Source organism: Agelaius tricolor, unplaced genomic scaffold (genome assembly GCF_023055355.1).
Source record: "Agelaius tricolor isolate 1412-34295 unplaced genomic scaffold, bAgeTri1.0.p SCAF_6, whole genome shotgun sequence".
Taxonomy (NCBI): domain Eukaryota; kingdom Metazoa; phylum Chordata; class Aves; order Passeriformes; family Icteridae; genus Agelaius; species Agelaius tricolor.
Window position 1 is genome coordinate 33,372,618 of NW_027269266.1, and position 22,876 is coordinate 33,395,493.

At 41.2% G+C, this 22,876-nt stretch overlaps 1 protein-coding gene across 1 annotated transcript in view; it reads right to left on the reverse strand.

The window, feature by feature from the left end:
- The window catches only part of COLQ (collagen like tail subunit of asymmetric acetylcholinesterase), a 41,227-nt gene that overhangs the window by 8,548 nt on the left and 9,803 nt on the right, over positions 1 to 22,876 (reverse strand). The window contains exons 2-13 of the mRNA XM_071429284.1: positions 20,029 to 20,138; positions 18,035 to 18,130; positions 15,168 to 15,212; positions 14,384 to 14,410; positions 12,913 to 12,984; positions 10,492 to 10,554; positions 9,561 to 9,587; positions 8,902 to 8,946; positions 8,147 to 8,182; positions 7,191 to 7,271; positions 3,910 to 4,006; positions 2,128 to 2,267 (exon numbers count right to left, since the gene is read on the reverse strand). Of these exons, the coding sequence (XP_071285385.1) occupies positions 2,128 to 2,267; positions 3,910 to 4,006; positions 7,191 to 7,271; positions 8,147 to 8,182; positions 8,902 to 8,946; positions 9,561 to 9,587; positions 10,492 to 10,554; positions 12,913 to 12,984; positions 14,384 to 14,410; positions 15,168 to 15,212; positions 18,035 to 18,130; positions 20,029 to 20,138 (839 nt within the window). The remainder of the gene's footprint in view (positions 1 to 2,127; positions 2,268 to 3,909; positions 4,007 to 7,190; positions 7,272 to 8,146; positions 8,183 to 8,901; positions 8,947 to 9,560; positions 9,588 to 10,491; positions 10,555 to 12,912; positions 12,985 to 14,383; positions 14,411 to 15,167; positions 15,213 to 18,034; positions 18,131 to 20,028; positions 20,139 to 22,876) is intronic.

Sequence of the window (22,876 nt, forward strand, 5' to 3'; positions counted from 1 at the left end):
TTGTAAGATTCAAGCCATTTTTAAATTAAGAAAAAGCAAATTGAGTGTTTCTGGGCAAAATAGTTTTAGGTCTGAGTCTGATTCTCACCAACATAAACAGAATTGGCTCTTTTAAAAACAAGTCACCTTGAAATTTTTACATAGCAGAACATTCCCATTACCCTGGACGAAGGCCAATTTCATTAAAGAAGCATTGAATAAAAATGCCTTCAGCTTGAATGAAAGGAAGCAAAGAAATAGGAAGCCAGCACAGAACTGATTCTGTAATTGTGTTCAGGAGCTCAGGGCCCAGCTCCAGAGCTCCAATTTCTCTTGAATCAATAAGAAAATTATGCTGTCTCAGACCATTACAGATATCAGCCTTTAAAATTGCACAAGATTTAAAAAAATTGAATGAATCTAAGCCAGTGACAGAAAAACAGCACTTTGTTTCTCAGCCTCTGCCCTCCTCTGGAGGAGCTGCTGGGTGCATGGGTGATGACACTGAGGTTGTGCTGCTTTGCCAAATCACAGGGCCAGGGCACAGAGCATCATCTCTGGATCTTTTCCATGTGCAGCTATAGAACCCTGACAAGAGCTTTCAAGAGGCCCAAGACAGGCTTCAAAGCTGCTACATGGGGATCTGGTCAGAATAAACAATAGTGATGTTTAAGCTCTAGTTTAAGTTAAAGTGTTCTTTACACTTGAGGGAGTAAAACAAATGGGGCAGGCAGGGAAACAGGAAATGCTGCTCTGGAAGTGCTTCATTTCCAGAGTTAAGCCTTGCCTTTTTGCCTTCCCACATTCCTGGCAACAAAATGGCACCTGGGAGTTCATAGTGATAGTGTATGGTATTTTAGATATTTACACTCTCATTACTATCTTTTAAGATCTATTACTATTGTTACTATCTTTTAAGATCCTATCTTTTAAGATAGGAAACTGTGCCTGATGGAGAAGAAGGGTAATGAGACCTCTACATTATATTGAGAGCCTTAAAGCTTTTCCTATGAGTTCTCCAGGCTGCAAAGTACATGGTGGGGTTTTTTGCACGGTGTGGTGCGATATGCACCTTTATTTCAGCACATTCACCTCTCACCATTATGTTTTCAAAAACAACAGGAGGGTTTTTTTCTCATGCAACACAGCCAGGGATGAGGGAGCAGTTGGCACAGCTGATAAGACCTGAAACCCACTTGTGCAAAAGGCTGAGCTCAATGACCCAGTGTAATGGTGTTGTGTGTGTCCCTTCCACACACCGTGACAGCTTTCTCACACTGTGACAGGTGGGGCTTTGACAAAGCTATTTGCTGCTCACTGGCACTCAGAGACAAGCAGACACCACACCATTTCCACTTGCATGGCTGGAGTGGCTGAGCTGTGCTGGCACACAGCACCAAGGGAGCATCTTCATCACTGACTGAGTGCTGCACTGCACAGATTAATGAGGCAGGCCCCAGCAGAAGGAGAAGGACATAAGCAGTAATCATAAATCCCAAAGAAATCAGTGATAAAAAATTACTAGGTTACATTTCATCAATGCCTTGTCCTTTAAAGTATTTTGTCCAATTTGCTCATAAAAATGCTTTCAAGGCTAGAGATAGAAATCAGCCATATAATGTGTATGTCTGCAGACTGGAGCCCAGACACCTGATTCTCACAGTTTGTGGAAACTCCTGTTATTGAGGATCTGTGCCCTGGGAGAAAGCTCTATTGCATATGTGAAATGCTTGATCCCAAAATTCAATTCTATAATCACTGTCTTAAAAAAGCCCCAAACAAACAAGAAAGATATGCTTACTTTACTGACCAGTCTGAAATGTATTTTGATTTAATGAAACAAAAAGGTCAGATTACATATGTACAGTAGTACATGAAAGAGAGCACCCCTAGGCTTGAAAAACATTTCCAAACATGTGCTACCTTACTGATGTTTTGGAACAGCTGCATTTCAGCACATCATCAATCACACAACAAGTTATGAGACTGACCTCTTTTGCACCTCTGGATCTCAGAGGTTTTGGGTACTAGAAATCACACATTGCTTATATATCTTCCTATTAAACAAAAAGTTTTAGTGAGTACAACACCTCTCATCACAAAAGCACTTCAGAACTGCTCACATCCCCTCCCAGAAAAGCTGCTTACCGCAGGAACTTTTGGGTAGCTGTGTCCAAACACAGATTGCTCATATGATGGGTTACTCATTTGCTGTGGCGTTCTGCAGAGACATCTCCCTGGAGGCCCTGGAAGTCCTCTTTCTCCCTTTGGTCCTATTGCAAATTGCCCTAGGAAGCAGAGGACCAGCTTGCCTTGTTATGAGGTTACTACATACCACACATACACAGCCTTCTAGGGGAAAAAGTAGAAGTCAGGTGGATATATGCATTTACCCAAGTTTTCAGACAGGCACAGCTCCCACCAATTCCACTGGGAACTGAAGAGAGGCACTAATTCCAGTACTTCAGGAGAAAGATGCCAGTTTTTTACCACAGTCATATTATTTCAGATCACCTTCTGAATTTTTCTACCAGTTTTACAGAGGAAGAGAGAGACCATTTGCTTAGAATGAATGCCAGCCTGTTTAAAGCTACAGAAATTCAGGAGAGGATGAACACACAGATCACTCTACAGCACCGACACACCAAGTTTTGTAGAGTCAGTCTCTGTATAAATCCACAACAGATTGCACCTGTGTCTTTGTACAACCACTTGAGATATGCTGTTTCACAGGTTTCTAGACAGTAAAAACCCAACTAAAAATACAGGCATTTTTAAATGTTTTAATTAAGCATTAATTTAAAAATACTGCTTTTTGACTTTCAAACTTTGGCAAGGATGTACTGCTCTGCAGATTTAGATTATGAGCCAATATGGTCATACTGCAAGCAGTGACATCATTACAGAAATGTCTTTTAGGATCAGAATTTATATTCTAGAGGAAAAAGATTAATAACCCTGACACATAAACTTTCTGTGGATGGAATAAAGCCTTGAAAAAGTAATCTCAAGGTCCTGGCTGCTTTCCCATCAGCATGGTAAAAATTCTGCCTTCTGAAAGCTTCCAGCTAATTATTTACTCAAGCAAAGATGCTTCTTAATGGGAGACATGAGATATGTGAGGATTCTGAAGCTGTGCCCAGCTTCACAGATGTCCCATTTCCACACCACCACAAGAAGAGACCTCCTGTCCGCTAATGCAAGCAAGGGAAGGAAAAGGGAAAGCAAAATGGAAGGGGACATTGTGTGTTGTGGGTCATGTATTGTCCTTCCTGTCCATGTTTGGACCCAGAAGCTGACTAGGGTTCATGTGCATGCACAGCCCTGAGGATGTACAATTATGTTATTACAAAGTTTTTCTCATAATTTGTACAACACACACTGCAGTAAGCATAGGTCTCAAGCATTTAATTACATAGACAGTTTTTCTCCACTGCTCTCTTTTTCTCCTGACTCCTATCCCTTTCCATTCTCTTCCCTTATTTCCTTAATGACACTATAACTTGAATCTCATCTATTTTTCCCTTGCAGAGCTGCACAGGGTGAACCTGTCCTGTCTGATTAGAAATCACAGTTTTTCACTCCAAGCCAGGATATCTGGAGAGGCAGACCTCTGATGATGGAGATTGCCTAGTCTCTCCAAGGCTGCCAGATGGCTTTTCATCGTCCCCTTCTACAAAAATCCCTCAGGGACCACATAGGATTTAGGTTTGGTTTTATCTGAAACATCAGAAGCCATAAAGTGGGTTTTAAAATAGTGGACAAGGATGGCATGACCTGCCTCCAGGAGAAATCCTCTCCTTGCTGTGGATGGAGAAGCAAACAAAGCCTTTGTGCAGAGGGGTCTATATGTGCCTGATGAGCCAGGAGGGGCTGGGGAGCAGGGACACTCATGGGGAGTGTTTTTGGTTTACCTCATTTTTGGCTTACCTAATCCTGAGGGTCCAGGGGGGCCTGGCTGACCAACAGGGCCAGGCCTGCCAGGCGGGCCCATGACACCCGCGGGTCCGATGTCCCCCTTGAGTCCCTGGAAGAGAAGTGACATCCATTTCCTGGCTAAGCTATTAGTAACAAACAAAACAAACAAACTTTAGTAACAAGCCAGCACTGGCTTCCCATTTAAGAAAGCCAAGACACTTGCCAGAAGAAGCATGAGCTTCATGGACACCACCCCGGGGAACAAGGGCTCTCCTCTCCTATGTGGAGACAAAAAGGCATGACCAGGCAGGACTTCTGCTCCCAAACGGGAATGGTCACAGGGATCTGCCCTGGGAGGAGCCAGCAATCACCCTGCTCTGACTTCAATCATTTGATAGCCTTTCTTTAAGGATGCCTTTTTAACCCCTGTAACTCTCTAGAAGTGAGTGCCACTGAGAAAGAAAGGGGAAAATCACTGAGGAGTTGTCAAGGGCTTCCACAGTGACATTTCCCAGTCTCAGGGTGCAGCCTTTCAGAAGCCCACTGATGACTTTGACACTCACACTATTTTCAGAATGTTTGAGGTGCCTGGATTCCTGTATCTCCTGACTTTCACCATGGGTATAGCTAGGATAACAAATCATCACAAGCCAAGCCAGGGCTTGGCCTTACAAGTGCAGCTTAATGTTTAGCAGCACCATGCTGAGAAATGGTGTCCCTCTGGCAGCAGTAGTAAGTGCTGCAAAATTACCTGTGGGAGAGGGGCTTACACACACAATAACTAATATTCTCAAAAATCAGCCCTAGTTTGCCTCATGGGAGCTTGTTTGTGCAGCCATTCCCTAAGGCATTTGGAAGTTTCAGCCTAGAACTGTTTGACACCTTCTCATTTTTTGCTCCTGAATTTAATACGGTGACACTTATTAAAAATAACTATATTTATCTTCCTGCTCATATACTCTCCAAGGCTTGGATTTCTCAGCTTTATATTTCAGAAGTGTATTACATAGCTTAAAGTTTAAATATCTGACTTGATTTTAATGTAACAGCAAACATTATTTAGGATAATAAAAATGATGTGTGCTCTGTAAGCTTTCTTTTAATGACAACGGAGATTATTTCCTTGAAGATGATGTAATTCCAGGTTAATGTATGTTCAGAATCATACAATGAATAATTGCTTACCTAATTTAAGAGTAGCAAAGCATATATATTAATATATGCTGAAATAATTGTTGTTATATAATATGTTACATCCTATGGATATGTTTGAATGTTGCTTGCACCATTTCAGCAGTGGAAGGCTGATTTTGCCATGGCCTATAAAGAACTAATTGAATATTTGCTTTGTTTAATCCTATTAGGTAAGCTCTGAGCCATAAAAATATTTCAGGATTTATGTGAATGTCAGTGATGCTGATCTCTAATTACTTCTTACATTATGCAACACAGAACTAGCAGACCAGGATTTTGTAGCCCCAAAGAAGACTGTGGGAAATCTCCTTCCCCCACACAGCAGCAATTTGACAGAGGCAATGCAGTGCCAGTCAGATGTGTACTGACTGAAAAAAAGCTGTTTTCTGTGTCCCCTGCTTGGAGGGATGATTGCTTAATGCCTTCCTGCCTAGCACTGATGGATTAAATAATAATGGCAAGGGTTGATGTTCAATGTTTTTGCCTTGTTTATCTTTCACACGTGCCCATGGCATTAGGAGAAGCTTTTCCCATTTGACAATATTTGTGTTCAGGCCCTTTCTTCCAAACTAGCATTACCTAAAGCCCCAAGTCATTCCTCCTTCTCAAGACTGAAACCCTAAACTGGGGTTTGCCTGGGGTCAGTTCCCAAGTTATCAAGCTCTGGTGCTGTATCTCGGTCAGCTGTGTAAGGCTGTGACTTGTGACTCCCAGCTCCTGGCCACGTTTCAGGAAGAGCCTGTCCCAGAGGCAGGGAGACTTAAAGAAGTCAGTGAGCTAATCAAGACATATCTGGAAATGGAAGTGGAAGTGACACCTGCTTAATTTAGCTGCTTTTATCTAGGCATGTCAGCTGGATCAAGAGACAGGAAATGGCCCCATGCTGGTGGAAACTATCCTCTGAGCTGGACAAACAGCCAGACCACTACAGCACTTAAAGGTGGCAGCCAGACCCACAGAGCCTTAAAATGCCACTCCCTGTTTTTTTCAAAGGATTAGAAAAGAAGAAAGGAAATAGCAGGTTCACCAGTTACATGGAGGGAAAGCATTTTTCAGGCTGAATCAATGATAAGATTGCTCTCAGGGCACCAGAAAGGGGTTTGTGTACTGAGCCTTGGGACTGGAAACACCAATCTAGAGGCAGACTACAGGTCTTTTAGTCACACTGATTGTTGTCTTAAATTATGACATGCTTATGTCACCACTTTCTTATTAAGCCACTGTGTAAGGTGACAAAGGTCAAATAAGGAGTGCACGGTGTTCAAGTTGATCTGCAGGCACTGCATCTTCTCTTGTCTTATGCTGTGAAAAGATATTCCACTGCACATAGGCAGGAGAGATAAACAGGGTTAAAAAAAAAAAAAAAAGAGCAAACCCCTCAAAACCAGCAAAGAGCACACAGCAGCTTTTAAAACCTGACAAATCTAGGACAAAAAACCATTTCTTGTGGGTCATCTAGGAGACTTACATTACTCATACCTCCCTTACTTGGGGATCTCTTACTTCCTCCCTAACACCCAACTTGTCTTTTTTCCCCACATTGGCTACTTTGTGACTTCAGATATTACCTGTCCTCATCAGAGCAACAGTGAAACAGGGATGTGCCTCTCCTTGCCATGCTGGGCATAACAAGACTGCAAATAAACTACTTCCAGCTAAGCCTCTACCACTGAAATGCTGTATTGGTGGTGTCAGTATCCAATTTACACACAATTCTGAGTCTTCACAATTTAGCTGGAACTCTGCAAATGTAGCTCCTCTAGCATAATTTTGAGCTCTCTAGCTGTCAGGTGGGGCTGGGTGTTGCTTAGGATTCAAAGGAAGCCTTCAAGATCTGCTCGAATTGTGTTAAATGAGTTCATTACCAATCCAGGATAAAAACCACTTTTCCCATGCTGCCTGGGCAGGGAGCTGAGTGCTGCAGACAGGACCCCAGCCCTAAAACTGAGGCTTTAACTCCTGTGTATCCTGTGCATGCCTGTGAGGTGTTCTAGGGCTTCTCTCCACTCCCTGTGCAGCACAGTGCATGGCACAGAGCTTAGACCACACAGTCACACAGATGCCACGAGTCACAGGAAGAGGAAACACCGTGGTCCTACTTGTTTGCCTCGTTTTCCAGGTCTTCCTATAGGTCCTCTGTGTCCTGGTACTCCAGACTGTCCCTTGGGTCCCATCTCTCCCTTGGTGGGTGCAGAGGGAAGGAAGAAGGAGTTAAGTACATGGTTTTACCTGCCTTGAGCAAGACAGCAGATGCACATGGTTGTCATTCACACGATTCCTCTAGATAATGCTGGCACTGTTTCTTTCTTAGAAATCCAAAATTATAATAAAATAGTTTAAAACAAATGTAAAGTAAAAAGAAGCTTATACAATTTACCCACATACCCCTGAAAAATCCTTTCCTAAGGAAGAGGCCACATGAGATCAGGAACACACTTAGAGAGGTCAAGGCTGGGAAAGCTCTCCGACCTCTTTGCAATATCTTGCTTTGCTGTTAAGATGCACATATGATGAAAATACTTAGGGAAAGGAAAGGTAAATTCACTCATCTTCTCATCTCTCTAGAAACAACTATTAATTCATTTTCTAATTTCAGAGGCATGGTTTGATTATGTACTAAAATTATCTGCCTTTAAGTTTTCCATAAGCCAGCACCTGAATTCTTATTGTTTTTCAAGTACAGAATAATGATGACTTAAAAACTGGTCAGGGTTATCACTGCTATGTACAGTAATGCCATTTTATTTTAGAGTATCAAGAAGGAAATATTTACTAGTTTCAAGTGAATAAAACCTTAGCAATTAGGGCATTTAAATAGGAGGGAGATTATAACTAAAGAAATAATCTGGGGGGGAAAGAGAAACAGCATCAAAGAGCTAACTCTGAGTTTTCTCTTAAGCTAAAGAGCCTAAAAAATTTGATAAAGTCCAGGCAATGCTGGTCTCTGAATCAAGCAAGACCTTCAATGTCTTATGCCATCCACGAAGTCCCTGAATCCACTCATTGAACCTCTCTCACCATTTAATACGACTCCCAACATATCAGGCCCACTTACTTTTTGTCCCAGCATTCCAGGGAAGCCTATTTCTCCCTACAAAGTCAAAGGAGAAAAATAATCAAAAAATGTGTAGTGATCTTTGACAAAGCAGCACCTTCCTTGGAAGGAAAAAAACAAGTGCCATGTGTGGGTATCAGTTAAAAACCCCTGCACTGACTCAGCACTCCAGGTAATGCAGTAGATGGAGATTTATAAGCAAAACTTTACTATAAAGCTCCTTGTATGGTGCCATTATTCCTCTGTCTGATCCTCTGCTGCCAGTTTCTGCTTCTCTGGCAAAATCATCTCAATTGTTCTCTTATCTACAGGCAGCTCTGCTACCTGGATAGCTCCCAAAGCCTGCCTGGGAATGGCATTTCTGCATTTGCACCAAAAGCAGTTTACTTTTCCTTTCTTAGTCCAAAGAACCCCCAAGCATGAATCTCTCCCTCTTTTCCCCTCCTGGTGTTACCACAGGACCAGCTGGAAGCATTTTGGGAAGCTGCCGTGGTTCTGGGCTGCAGAGCCCAGGAGGGGCTGGGGTGACTCCAGGGAAACCCTCCTGTGACTCATTAACCCCCTGTGCACCGGGCTGGGGGCACAGGGACATGGAGCTGCCCCATGCCCTCCCAGCTGATGGGACCACTGCTTTCCCTCACCACTCCTGCCCTCCCTGGAAAATGCTTTCAGGCTCCTTTCCTGCATGCTTCTCCTGTTTTTTCCCTGTCAGGTCCTCAGATGCACATTCACAGCCATCTGGAAAAGAAAATTACCGGGTCTCCTTTGACTCCTTTGTCGCCTCTGTCACCTCTGGATCCCTGAAGAGAGATAGCAGTAGAACAACAGCCTAATTACTACCATTTCATGAAGAAGCAAAAAATATTTTTTTTCCCATACAATGAAGTCAACAGAGTATGGTAATATCTTCAGAGTGAGAGATATGCTTCATTACTGATATCATAACAGAATTAATGCTGAGGACTGTAGCAAAAGGGAGTCATTCTCCCTAGATAATTACTTTAAATATATGCTTTCCTGGACATGATACTTTCAAATTTATTTTTTTCCCCAGTTGGCTTCTTTCCCCAGTTCAGGTCCCACTGTAAGATCCTAGAGTACAAAGTGTCTCAGTGCCAAAGCATGTGTCACCTAACAAAACCAGACCAACAATTAAGGATTATTTTACCCATGCTGCAGATGGGGAACCTGTAGTGAGTTTCACTGTAGCAAATTGTTCATGAGGATACAGGGTGTAAAACTCACTTCTTCAGCACCCCAGCCTAAGCCACAAGACTGGGCTCTTTCTCAATATGTTTTCATCTCTCAGTGGAACTTTTAGACTTCATAAAAATTCAACCTTGTTTCTACAGCTGCATTTTTTAAAATGTGTTTCCAAATGTTAAATTGTACATGATGCTGTTGTCACACTGACCTTTTCTCCTCTAGTTCCAGGAAAACCCTAAAGGGAATGATAGACATTTTAATGCTTCTCGCTTTCAAGATCACCCAAGAAGCCGGACTTTCAAACTTTGAAGTGAAGAAAAAGAACGAAGCACAAAGAATTAATCGCATCAACACATAAAGGCAAATGAATATTTACAGCTCCTAAACTTGCACTGAAACAGAACTGTGAAATATGAATTAAAGGCAAGACAGCTCAGCCCAAAAGCCATTATGAAAAAGCCAGGTAAAGCCAGCAGCTTTGATTGTGCTTTGAAATTTAAACAAGTGAAAGAAATTGTAACTGAGAGTAAATAAAGCATTAGAAGACACAATTAATAATCTAAAATAATTTTAACAATACTCTTCCTCTTCTGCTTTGTTTGTTGTTTTTTCCCCCTGGAACATACTTAAATTATACTTAAGTAATCTAGTGTGATCATTAACATAAAATTGAGTTTCTCTTGAAGAAAAGTAGGATAAACAAAGGTGTTCAGTTCTTCTTTCCAATCCTTTATTTGAATAAACTAATTGCATAAGTAATTCCAACTGGCAGTAATATGCCAGTTCTAGTAGGGGACCAAAATGGTCTTCACAGTCTTATGAGGTAGGTGGAAAGCATTGCAGACATGATTTAATGCTGCAGATATGCTTAAGAACTCCATTTTTCCAGTGGGATACAATTATATCTGAGCTTGCTTTTAAAATAAATTACAAAAATTTATAACAAAGCATTTTTATGAAAAGCCAAAAACACAGCCAAGCCCAAACAGACAACATAACCTTGCTTGATGTAGAACATATTTTTTATCTGTATTAGACACATATATCTTGATAAATGCTTTCCAGAAAATTCATGAGGGAAGCAGCTGTCAGCAGAGCATTAGAAACCAATGCCTGAAAATGCAGTTTGGTTAACAAACCTTGGAGCCCATTGGTCCTCTTGTACCTGGCAATCCCATCACACCCAACTCTCCCTTTTCACCCTAAAGGGTTCAATAAAGAGAGTTATTGAATGAGGCTCTCCCATGAGGTCATATTTGAATGTCTGACAGTTCAGTGGTTCAGGTCTTATGTCAAATAGTTAAGCCTGACCTTGGTGCAGCATTGTCGACAGAGGTTTATATTACAATTGTATTCTACATAAGCCCTCACATGTTATCTTACTCTTCTATTTGGATTTTCTTGTGTGGGTAACTTTTGCTTCAGTTTTCCCAGCTGTTATTAAAGGACATACAAGCAAAGCACCATCAGCAGTGCATCCTTTTCTGCATGAAGGTGCATTGTCCCTACCCAGCACCACCTTCACTGAGCTGCAGAAAAGAAAGGCATTTTGCTGCATGCCTCACAGCTTCTGGGGGCATAGTGACTGCTTTTACAGTAGTTCTGAGGCACCATGTACTGAACAGTCATTTGGAGACAGTAAATCATGAAAAAGTTTTACAACCACTTCTCTGGCTGCTGTCAAGTAATTATATCTAGCATGAAATAGAGAGCAGACCCCCAGACATGCAGCAGTGCTACCAGCAGAATGCATTTGGCTCTTACTCTCCTTTGGCCTTCACTGTCCAAGAAATGGAGAGGATTTCCCCATTGGCTGCTGCCCCTGCAGAAGTTCAGACAAGACTTGAAGGAATGAAGTAAGAGAAATAGGAACTGAAGTTAGGCTGTGCCAAAGTAAGAGAAGACAAGAAGACCCAGCTGAAGAAATGGCAAATATCCACAGAGGTGGATATGAGTTAAAAACCTGGAACAGCAGCTTACTGGAGATTAATAGCAAGATGGAGATGCAGTAAATATCTATGGTGAGGAAGAATATTGTAAGTTGGTGAAGATCAGAGATGGGGAAAAAGGCAAGAGAGACACGACCAACTGAAATGACCACAGAGATCTTCTGCGCTCTATTCAACTGGAGCCTTCACTGACAGGCAGGAAAATGAAATTTATAAAGACCAGAAGAAATGAAACTGTCAACCTACGCAAAGAACAGAAGAGACCAGTATCAGAAGAGACAATAAAAGCAGAAGAATCACCTTCAAACAGCAAGAAGGACTTGCAGTTAAAATGTAGGAAAAAATATTACTTCTGAATATGAGGGATGCTTCTAGGAGTGTGATGAAAAAGCACAGTAATAGACTAATCTAGACTAATGAGACAAAGGAGATTAATCAAAATTAGGAATACCAGATAAATAAAACTAACACCTATACAAGAAGAAGACTGAGTGTATGAATTTTCTCTCTGCTTTCCTCTCTTCCTTCACTAAGACTATGAAGGAAGGAGTTGATTGAACCTTTCCTCTGCCTTCTCTGCTCCTGCTGTGGGAAATCATAGCACACAATGTGTTTGTGGTAGGAACCATTTCCCATCTCACAGTTCAAAGTGAACATTGATTTCTTTTAAGTACATACTCTCTTGCTGCTTGCCTACATTCTCACATACTGTAATATGATGTTCTTCATCTAACATGGCTGGGAAGATCTTCCAAGTCTGCTTCCCAGATGTGGCTTAAATTCACAAGTCAGCTCCTATTATTCTTGCATTATCAAGAGCTAATGCATCACATCCTCTGAGGTGGGGCAGCAACGTTCCCAGAGCAAGTGAAGAGTCAAAGATTTACCAGAAAAAGCAATTCCAAACTAGGCATTGTGTGCAGTCCTTTACCCTAATGCATCCTGGATTGAGGAAAAGCAAGTTGTCTCAAAAGTGTCTGTAGAAATTCCATGAACCACAGCTCCTATGAAGAGCTGTTATACTTTTTGCATAAGCCAGTGCTTACTAAAGGACTATCCTGAAGATTTTTTTTATAACCAATGCAGTAGCAAAGCATTTCCTGTCATTTCTTCTGCTGTTGATTAATAAAAATAACAGGAATTAGTGTTTATTTGTATGGGAATGAACTTCAAAGATGTGATTAGCCGTTCTCATGGTTTGTCATCTCTTTCCCTTGAAATCAGCCTAGTATTTTCCCTCTGATCATGAGCTCACAGTGCATCTTCAGGCAAAGGGATCCTCATGAAGAAGAGTCATAATGATGGCAAGAAGTTTAGAAATGCTGATTTGTGTGATTGTGAGAAATCAGGGAGTCTTCATTGTAATAATTTTCAATTTCCTTTTGACATGTTTAATCCATGTAAGAAGTGCTACAGGGTCTGGACTAAAGGTGGAATAACCTAACCCTAGACTTTGCAGAGCAGCGTAAGAAAGGGGACAAGCACAGAGTGTCCTTGCACTGCTACAGCTTCCCAGCCTCCTGCAAGTAGCTGTTTAGAGATTTCCCAAGACAACCCTTTTGTTCAGATGGTGATGTTGAGCAGTTTGTTCCATGTGGATTTCAGTCTTACCTTCTGTCCCACAGGTCCAGGCCATCCTACTGGTCCTGGCATCCCAGGGACGCCCGGGGGACCTGGTCTGCCCTTGAACGGAAAACACTGATTACAATGATTCATAAAAACACCACTCCTACACAGGTCCCTGCTGCAGACAGGGGATAAAACGACCTGTGTGTACTTATATCCCTACAAATCAAATTTATGTTGAGAGCAGAACCAAATCTTTAACTAACTACTAACTATTCCTGTTACTTTGGTCCTTACTCTGAACATTCCTACATTGCTAGCTGTATTTGCTCTTTATTAACTACTATAAGACTAGCAATAACTACATATGTACATACAGTTATTTATCTGTTTTAATTGCTGCTTGTAAGTCACTCTTTGAATATCTCCTAAAATGTTGCAGATTAATGCTCTTCCACTGCATTACACCACTTGACAATATGATCTCAGAAATGTCATCATGACTTTCAGGGCCAAGAGTGAATTCTCGTGGGCCAGAAGCTTTTAACAAGAGTTGTACAGTTTTATTTCCAACCTGAGTGACTTCTCTTTCAGAACCTACTTGTATTTGTCAGAAGAGTAAGTGTTGATGTACTGTGTTTAAAGTTTAGCACTTTTTTGTAGGTTGGTGTGTCACTCTCTTGAAGACATTGCTGTTTTGAACCCTTGAATTTATATTAATAATATTTTTGTTTACTGTAGGGCATTTGAAAATAGATTAAAGAAAATTACCTCTTCTGTTTATATGTTTTGTATTTATTTGAATTACTGATCGGTAGCTGGTGTCAAAATCCTTGGTATATTATTAGAAAGGTGTCAAAATCCTTGGTATATTATTAGAAAGGTACTTCTTTTCCTAGTTAGTGACCACCCCCTGCATATCTCTGATTTCATCCTGCATTTCTGTCTTCTTTAAAGTTAATTACATTAAATGGATGTACTAAGTGACTGAGATAACATATTCTGTTTCATCACATGTAGGGGCACATATTTTTGACAATATATCACAGCTCATATGTCACCAAGCACAGGATTGTAGTCAGCATATTGCATTGGTGCCAGAGCTCTGGAAGGGTAATCATTAATGGCTGTTACCTCCTTCAGGGGTATCTGGCTGAGCCTTGTTTAGACTTTGAATGAGTAAAAAGTTTGATTTTGTTTTGGGGTTTTTTTGGTACATCTTTTATAATAACTCAAATAATCTGCTTCCCATTGTCAACACAGACACTTCAGGTAATGTTCTTTGGTTTCTCTCCATGCTTTTACTCAGGGAATTTGTCAAATTCAAGCCAGCTGGGGCAGCTCTCCAGCCTTGCAGCCAGAGATGCCTACCATCCCCCCTGGGTACCACTGAGAGAAGCACTAACAGGCTAAACTTCAACATTATCTAAATTTTATTGAACTGTTGTCTGCACCCCTCTCTGGCAGCTGCTATTCAATATTGGATGGGTTTCTGAGGCTGCACCTTTATTCATACCTTTCTTCCAGGCCTGCCAATCTCCCCCTGCCAGAGAAAGGAATTTGTCAGTCTTGCAGTCACCACATGAAGCACAGTGGCTCTCAAGTCAATGCATCAATGCATTTCTATTAAAACAAACAAACAAACATGCAAACCCACAGCCCCCTCCCCTAAAAAACCAAACAACACCAAACAAAACACTGTGAATATCTTTGTGCTCAAAACTGTGCTTACAGAGGTAAAACGAGAAGAATTACTGTATGAGAGCTCCTTGGTCTTTCCTGTGTTCTCAGCCTTAAATCTACAGTCAACTCCTTGAATAACAAATCACACAATTAGCTGCTCAGCTTCAGCTGTAAGGCTCTTTGGCATCATTATGGAACAAATCTTTGCACATCTTAAAACATAACTTAACACATAGGCCAACTTTAAAGCCTGAGCTCTCCCATACAATTCACACTATGGGACAGCTCTGCTCCTGATGTTCTCCAGGAGGAATAGGGAGCTCAAGGCCTTTGGGTCAGTAAAATTGCTGAGTTTTGCACCTGAGATGCTTTCTCAAAGCATACCTTAAACAGGTCACAAAAGAAGACTATTATACTTCAAGACTGAAAATGAACACAGAAAGACTAAGTTTAAAATTATAGCTCCGAGCCAATTCATAGCTTTACATTCAAATTAAAGCCAAACCTTCCATTCATAAGGCCCACCATTCACTAAACAGACAAAAAAAAAGTGAACATCCTCCCCTGCTTCTTTGCTCCTCAAAAGCACATCAAACTCCATGACAACAGACACTTACTTTCTCCCCTTTTGGTCCCATTATACCAGGAATTCCTTGTGGACCCTAGGGAGGAACATGAACACTATTAACACTATTAACACTATTATTAAACTGCATTGGTGAGGTGCTTGTGTTCCATCAGCCCTAGATCCCGTTTGTGTTTCCTAGGACCTGAGGTGTTGGGTCTTGTGTTTGAATGTGGCTCCAAACACCAGGTCTGTGCCACTGCTGAACAGCAGGATGGAGAGTTGGACTGACATGGGAATGGGAAGAGCAGGGGAAACTCATCAATGAGGAGAACCTGCAAGAAAAACAAGCCTGGGGCAAATGAAAAGTTATCAGAAGTTATGAGAGTCCTGAAGAATTAGCAACCAGGACATGGAGACCCCACAACAGCTGGCAAAAGAGGTCAGCCCAAGGGGTGGTAAGGGGAGTAGCATAAAACATGTGGGATGGGCTCTGCAGGGTGCGATGGACATTGGGATTGCACCATTTCTGGATTCTGAGAAAATTTCCCTCTGTCAAACAAGGATGATTCTCCTTTCAGGAGACTTCTTAATCCAGGGAGACCTTGAACAATTTTCTCAGAAAAAAACAACCAGAAAACAGTTTTGTTTCTAGAAGGCTTTGCTTTGCAGATCATCTTTTACTTTTAGATGACTAAGGAAAATAATCCCATGAGCCTGCATTAGACAAACATCAGATTCACTGTAAAAATCATTTACTCCAGGTTTGGATCCTGCCCATCTTATACTGTCCAAAATGTGATCAAATTGTACACGAATAGGAGCAAAACCTAAACTCAGACACAAATTACTCCAACTAGTTAGTAGAGTTATTTCAGGTTTTCGGTAGTGAAAATCAATGCACCCTATTAGAGTCAGAACCAAATTTAATTTCATTTATTTCTTTTTACCTTAGGATACACATGGGAGGAATTACACTCAAAGTTATACCATTACAAATCTAATTCTCCTTCTTATGAAAATTTGTTAAAATTCAGTTATGAGTCAACAGTATGAGCTTTTGCAACTCATCTGAGAGCCCTGCAAGCTACAGAAGAATCCAGAAGTAATTACTAGATGTCTTTGTAATGGTAGTATTCCTTCGCAGGTGACCATTGTCACAGAAGTATTTCTCAAAAGACTGCTTGTTCTAACATTGCCCCTGTACAAGGCACAGTCCTGTAGTTTGTAATTAAAAATTCCACAGCCATGTTATACCCATCCTACTGTCTGCTGTTATGATAAAACCTGCCAGCCTGCTCTATTTAAAAATGTTTTTGGAGGCATCATAGGTCATTTGGTAGCAAGATTAATATTTATAGCAATGGACTTTGTAGAACAATAGAATTAAAATTACTTTCTTGCAATTTAAGTCAGAGGCACTATCAAGAGGATTTTTTTTAAAGACAGTCTAGCAAAGACTGAAATAACAAGTGTTTTTTTTCATATGAACAGCAACTCTGGATCATGGCCAATCACACTGCAAGGCTGTTTCATAATGCAGAGAAGACTTTCCTCAAGACAGAACTAGGCAAACACGAGGCATCACTTCTGACCACACTTTTCCACTCCCATGAACTAAATGAATCTTCCCCACCCTGCATTTCAGCAAAGAAAAAATGGCAAAACAATAAAGACAAAGTTCATGGGGAGTTGGAACTGGATGATCTCTTCCAACCCAAACCATTCTATGATTCTATAAAAAGACTTTGTGGCTTTCACCTTGAAACTTCTAGACTCTTCAATTATCTTCTGAAGTACTGACTTATAAATAATTAAAACTAAGCTTTTTGCCACATAACTGAGCCTTTACTTTGGTGTGTTGTCCATACTTTTTAAATAGTGTTTGGGTGCTTGTTACCTTCTCAGGCTGCCAAAGCCTCAGCCACAGCTTCCCTGAGCACAGGCCCTGAGCTGTGTCTGCCATGGGCTGTGTGGCAATAGACTGGCACCCAGGGGGCTTGAGGAAGCTCATTGTCCCAAGGCACCAGGCAGAGCACATGGATTGGGATTGCCTGTGCCCCAGCAGGAACTGGAAGTGCCTCTCCATGAAAACTTTCCCTTTTCTTTGGAGGGAACTGGAATGGAAAGACAAACAGAGGATCCCTACAATACAGGGATGTTCATAAAAAACTTCCCTCTAGAGGTGGCTCATTTCCTCAGAGGAAAAAGGCCAGGGTTCTGAGCAACTTGGTATAGTTGTATTGTCTCTGTTCATTGTAGGGGGGTTGTACTTGTTGACCTTTAAAGGTCCCTTCCAACTCAAACTGCTGTGTGACTCTAAGATTTCTGACCTTCCTCTGAAGATTTCTGAAAGAATAAATTGTAGGAAATGAGGTGTGAGGTCAAAAAGACTGGTCTGAGGTTATCCAGCAAGTAAGAGGCAGAAATGTTGCAGGTAAAGCTAGGAGACCCTGCACCTCCTGAATCCCACCCCAGTCCCTGATTTTACTGTAGATGTTTGCCTTCTCAGGGATATACTCTGCCAACATCCCAGTCCATTTTTTACCTTGTGCATCCACTCCACAGGCTCTTGTCCTCACAAAAAAAGAGAACAGAGTCTAAAGCAAAGAAAAAACTGACAAGAAGCATCTGAAGGAAGTGATGATGCATCTGTGATTTTTTGATGGGTGCTACCCACTGTAAGACTCCACAAAAATGAAGGGTGAACTTGAAACAGAATGAAGTGTGTAAGGCAGGGATGAGAACATAGGGTAAAAAGCCTACATGATTTATGCAAAGCCATATCAAAATGAAATTTAGCCAGAGCTTGGCATGCTTATTGGGTGGTAAAAAGCATTTTCATGTGTTTCACAGCTTTGTAAGGACTTTGGAGCAAGTGAGAGAATGATGTGGTTTCATCACACATGCCTCACTCACCTGGGGGCCAGGAGGCCCTGCAGAGCAGTGCAATTCAGGCAGAGAGGAAGCCTGTATTATCTGGAGCTCATGACACAGCTCTTCCATATCCAGCTTCTATGAAACATCAAACATATGAGTGAACATGCAGCCACATGTATCCTGTTGGAGAAATGCATAAAATTCCAGCCACCATACAGTACAGCCTCAAAAGGGTTCATTTGCTCCCTTTGGGAGAAGTCTGGGGCTTGTCACAAGGCTCTTCATAGATGCCTGAACAGTAGCTCTTCAGCATAGCCTCCTGCCCCATGCTTCCTTCTCTTCCCCCTCTTCCTCCTCTTCCTCTCCCAGAGGCACATTGCAGCCAGGCTGCCCCCTGAGCCAGCGTGGGACCCTGGCCTATTCTTAGACCTGACCCTGCCCCCTCTGTCCCACTTTGCCAGCAGCAGCTCCTCTCCAGGAATAGCATCTTTGCTCCAAAAATAGATACCTCAGCCAGGGAGGGCACAGGCAGCGCGAACTTCGCTCCAGAAGATACTGACCCGCAGGCATCCATTCACTGCAGATCAGAGCCAGTGCCTTAAATGATCAATGAATGCCTGACCTTCTGACTTCAACATGAAGCTTTCATGAGTGAAATGCCTTATTTATGTCCTGTGCAAAAAGTGATCTCCCCTGGAAATACAGATGAACACTGAGCCAGAAACACCGGACCGAAACAACTGATCTTCAGCTTCCTAGAGAAAGGCCATTTTCCAGTAAAGCTCTGACTACAGGCTCCAAAGAACAAACTGCTCATGGTTTAATTCACATGGCTCCCACCCTGCTTGTAACTGCTTATTTTCATATCATGTTTTCACGGGGAGATGGTGTGAAGGGTGATTTTAGGCTCAGATTGCTCTCTAAGCTGCTTGAAGGGATCTCAGAGACCCTGGTCCCAGTCTCATTCTTACTGAAGGAGTACACAACATTCCTAAAGAGATCCTGTCTTTGGATCTCCTTTCTGTGGAAATCAAGGCACAGGCAGGGGAGGTAATGAGAAAGGCCTGGAGATCAGCAGCCTGAGTTCAATCCTGATCAGTCTGAAGGCAATGGAGGATTTTACACCATACTTTTTCTTGGGTTACTTCTTGCCTGACATCTTATTAATCATTATTTACTATTATTATGATTTACATTATTTACTATTTTTATCATTTATATTATTATTTATTTACATTATTATTTACATTATTGATATTATTTAAATTGTTTACATTATTTACTATTTAATCATCATTTATTTAGAACACTAGCAATAATTGCAGTGTTTGCATATGGTAAATGAACATTAAAATTAAGGAACAGGAATTACTGAGCAGGTAGAAGAATTCTTTATGCCAGGATGGAGGATATGTTGTAGTTAGCAGAACCTGCAGTAAGAGTACTTGAGCAAATTGCTATGTCTTATTCCCATTGTATCCTGAACATGCTTATGTGCATGGGCATTTATCACACATGGCAGGTTTGTGCATAGGTGGTTGAGTGAAAACTGATACCAGCATCTCAAACACATATGTGTTTCTGCAAAATGAAATGGTGGGGGTAGATTCCACAGGAGGATTTCAGGACCTTCATTTCACCTACTAGGTAAGGCAAATGTGGTGCAGAACAGGACATACACCCAGAAATCATTGTGCAGGATGGAAAATTGCCTTTCTGTCCTTACTGGTTTACTGCCCTGCCATTTCCTCTGGTTCAGGATTGCCTCACTCTAAGAAGGTTTCAGTACAGAGTAAGGGAAATATTTAAAGTTAATTGAATTAATTGCAGGAACAAATCCAGCCTCATTTCATTCCTTGATCCACTTGATATTTACTTCAAGCCCCAGTCTGGGATGCTGTGTGACTGTCCTCACAGAGCCACATCAGCAGAGCCAGGCAGGTTTGCTGAGTGACACCATGAGGCAGTGCTGGAGAGGATGCTTCATTCTTTGTCATTAAAGCTCATGTAAAAGAAGTGAAAGCCACACTTACAGTGCTCCAGCCGTGCCTGAAGTACGGTGGTGGGAACAGGGGCGGTGGAGGAGGGCCAAGGAGGCAGCATGCTCTGCAGTGCTGCTTCTTCTGTTCCAAACAAGGCAGATCTGTTCAATACAAACACTCATCTGTGGTCTTGAACAGCACAACCATTTCTTACAGAATAAGAGAAGTTGCCATTTCACAGAACGCCATGCAGAGTTCTAAGCTCTAAATGTGGCTCTGACACAGGCAGAATCTCGAACATTCCAGATTGATCACATCAGAAAATGGATCAAGCATTTCTTGTTTTCTCTACCCTCTGTTCCAGAAGTCTGTTACAAATAGCCTCTTCTGGTCCTGCTACAGCCCACTTGCCACCAGGAAAGCACTCAGTGCTGTTGGCCATCACCTTCCCTGTGAACTGAATCACTTTAGGCACTTCTGTGCTAAGTGGGAAGTGAGAAGCTGTCCCACAACACATGGACTTGTATTTCCTCTGGAGCTGCAACCAGGTTGTTGTATTTCTGATTTGTGCATCATCCCTAAGAATAAATACCCCACAAGCCAAACTTAGTTGATAGCTTTGTCACTGACTGACTGGTAAGACAGGACCTCAGCTGTGTTTGGCAGTGTATTTAATGTTTTCTGAGAGGTAAACTTCCATCAAAGTATGCTGTGACCAAAATTCACAAAGGAGGATATTAAGATGGTGCATTTATACACTGCATTTTTTTCCTCTGAATCTTATTTACTTCTTGGGAAATACATCTCTGATCAGAGTGAGAACCTTCCTCAAAGGTTTTTCCAAGGATAGCAAATATTTATTTATGCCTGTTGGTTTCTTCCTCTGGCTAGTGGCAGCTGGAATGGGTGTCTGTGAATTGAAGGGTGGCAGGGAGCCAAGAAGAAAAGCCAATGGTGAAGTATCTGGTATTAATAGAAAATCTCTAAATTAAGTTTCTGGGAAGACAAACCTGATGAAATTGCTAGATTTGAGTGCAAATCAATTGCAGGCTGGATATTAGTCACATCTCAAGGTAAGGGAAGAACAGAGTTCTAGTTTTTCAAATGTCTCAGAAAATATATTACCTCAGTTCCACCACCCCATGTTAATGGGGATGGCATTTTCTCAGTCCTGAAGCACAGGAAAGAGCTGCCCAGAGGAGTGGGATTCAGCAGCATTCAGGGGTAGTTCATGTCATTCAGATATTTTTTTCTCTATTGAAACACTATTTGTGATGTCTTTGAGACCTGAGTCAGTTGAATTCTGGAAGGGTTCATAATGAAGACTCTTCCTCAGCTTTTCCTCACAAGTTTGCAACTCAGTCAAAAACTTCAATTTAAGAGAAAGGCAGAAGATTTATTTTTAAAAATGGTATATTTTTCAATTCAAACTTTAAATATGTACTGAAAATGACAATGTCCTTTAAAAAGTAACAGAGGTATGAGTCACCTATCTCCAGTACTTATTTGTAATAAAATACAAAGATAGAGTTGAGTTTTATATCAACGTAACCTGAATTCAGTCACCATTATGCAGCTGTAAACAATTTTTTCAATTTTTAACACAAAGCTTCTGTGGTTGTCTGCATTTCAGGACTGAATTTGAACATATTGCATTGGTACAAAATAGTGTAGTATATAGGTAATGGACAGCTTGTAATTTAATAAGGTATAAAGTGTGATTATTACTTTATTTTAGGCCACATTCCAACATAATCTTTCTTAGTATCACCTCATTTCATGGTCTAGTTTAAATTTCAGTAGGATTATTATCATTCAATGAGAATAAGAATATCAAAACTAGCCTGATGTGGCTTAGTTGCTAAGATATCTCTACCAGCAATTCTTTTTCTGCAGAAAAAAAGGTTTACATTACTGGAGTTGTACTGCTACTTAAAAAAAATAAAGTGTTGTTCTTTAAATATTTTGCAAATATAAGATTAAATATAGATGTACAGCTATAGTTCTAATATGACACTTGTCACATCCTCATGAGTAAATTCCAGTCCTGGGTTATAAAAATTTGGGTTCTCCTTTTTAGAAGAAAAGCCTGAAAATCTGTGGAACAGCTTTATTGTGAAAAACACTATACCTAAGTGAGACAGTAAAAAAAAGCCCCTCATTTCAGTCTTTATGCTACTATAACACAAGTTAGGGTGAAGCCCACTCTGGGTTTGCTGGTATGAGCAGTGGTAGCATGTACTGATCTCAATGAGGAGACAAGCAAAATCTAACTACCAGTACTAGCAATAGATACTATTACTGTAGATATTATTAGACACTATTACTAATAGATGCTATTCCTATAGATAGATACTAAATTCTAATAGACACTATTATTATATACCAAGTAATTACATACCATTAATAGTAAAGGTATTGCTATATAGGACAGGTATCAATTATGTAATGACTTGGGTAGTTAATATTTCAGGGGCTCCATCCCTGGCTCTGCTCTGGAAGGTGCATTTGTCAAGCAAATATTTAAGAAAAGACTGATTCTAGACCCAAGAACCTCCTCCACTCAGGTATGACAGGTAATAGGGCAGCAGAAGGAGAAAAAACCAATGATTCACAAAGGGGCTGCAGGTAGGACTGCTGCAATCTGATCTTCCAGTAAGCACCACCTTTCTTTGGTATGGGTTTTGTCAGTAACTGCAATGGGTCCAAGATGTACAACTATTACAGTATTGCCTTGATTTATATCACAAAAGGGTTACCTTGGCAGGCTCACAGGCCCTTTGCAAATGCAATGTGTATTTTTAGGCTCCAGGTTAGCTTTGTTTGCTAAACACAGCTTCAGAATACTCCAGTCCCCATCAGTGGAAAAAATCTCAGCCCAAGAATAGGACTGTCATAG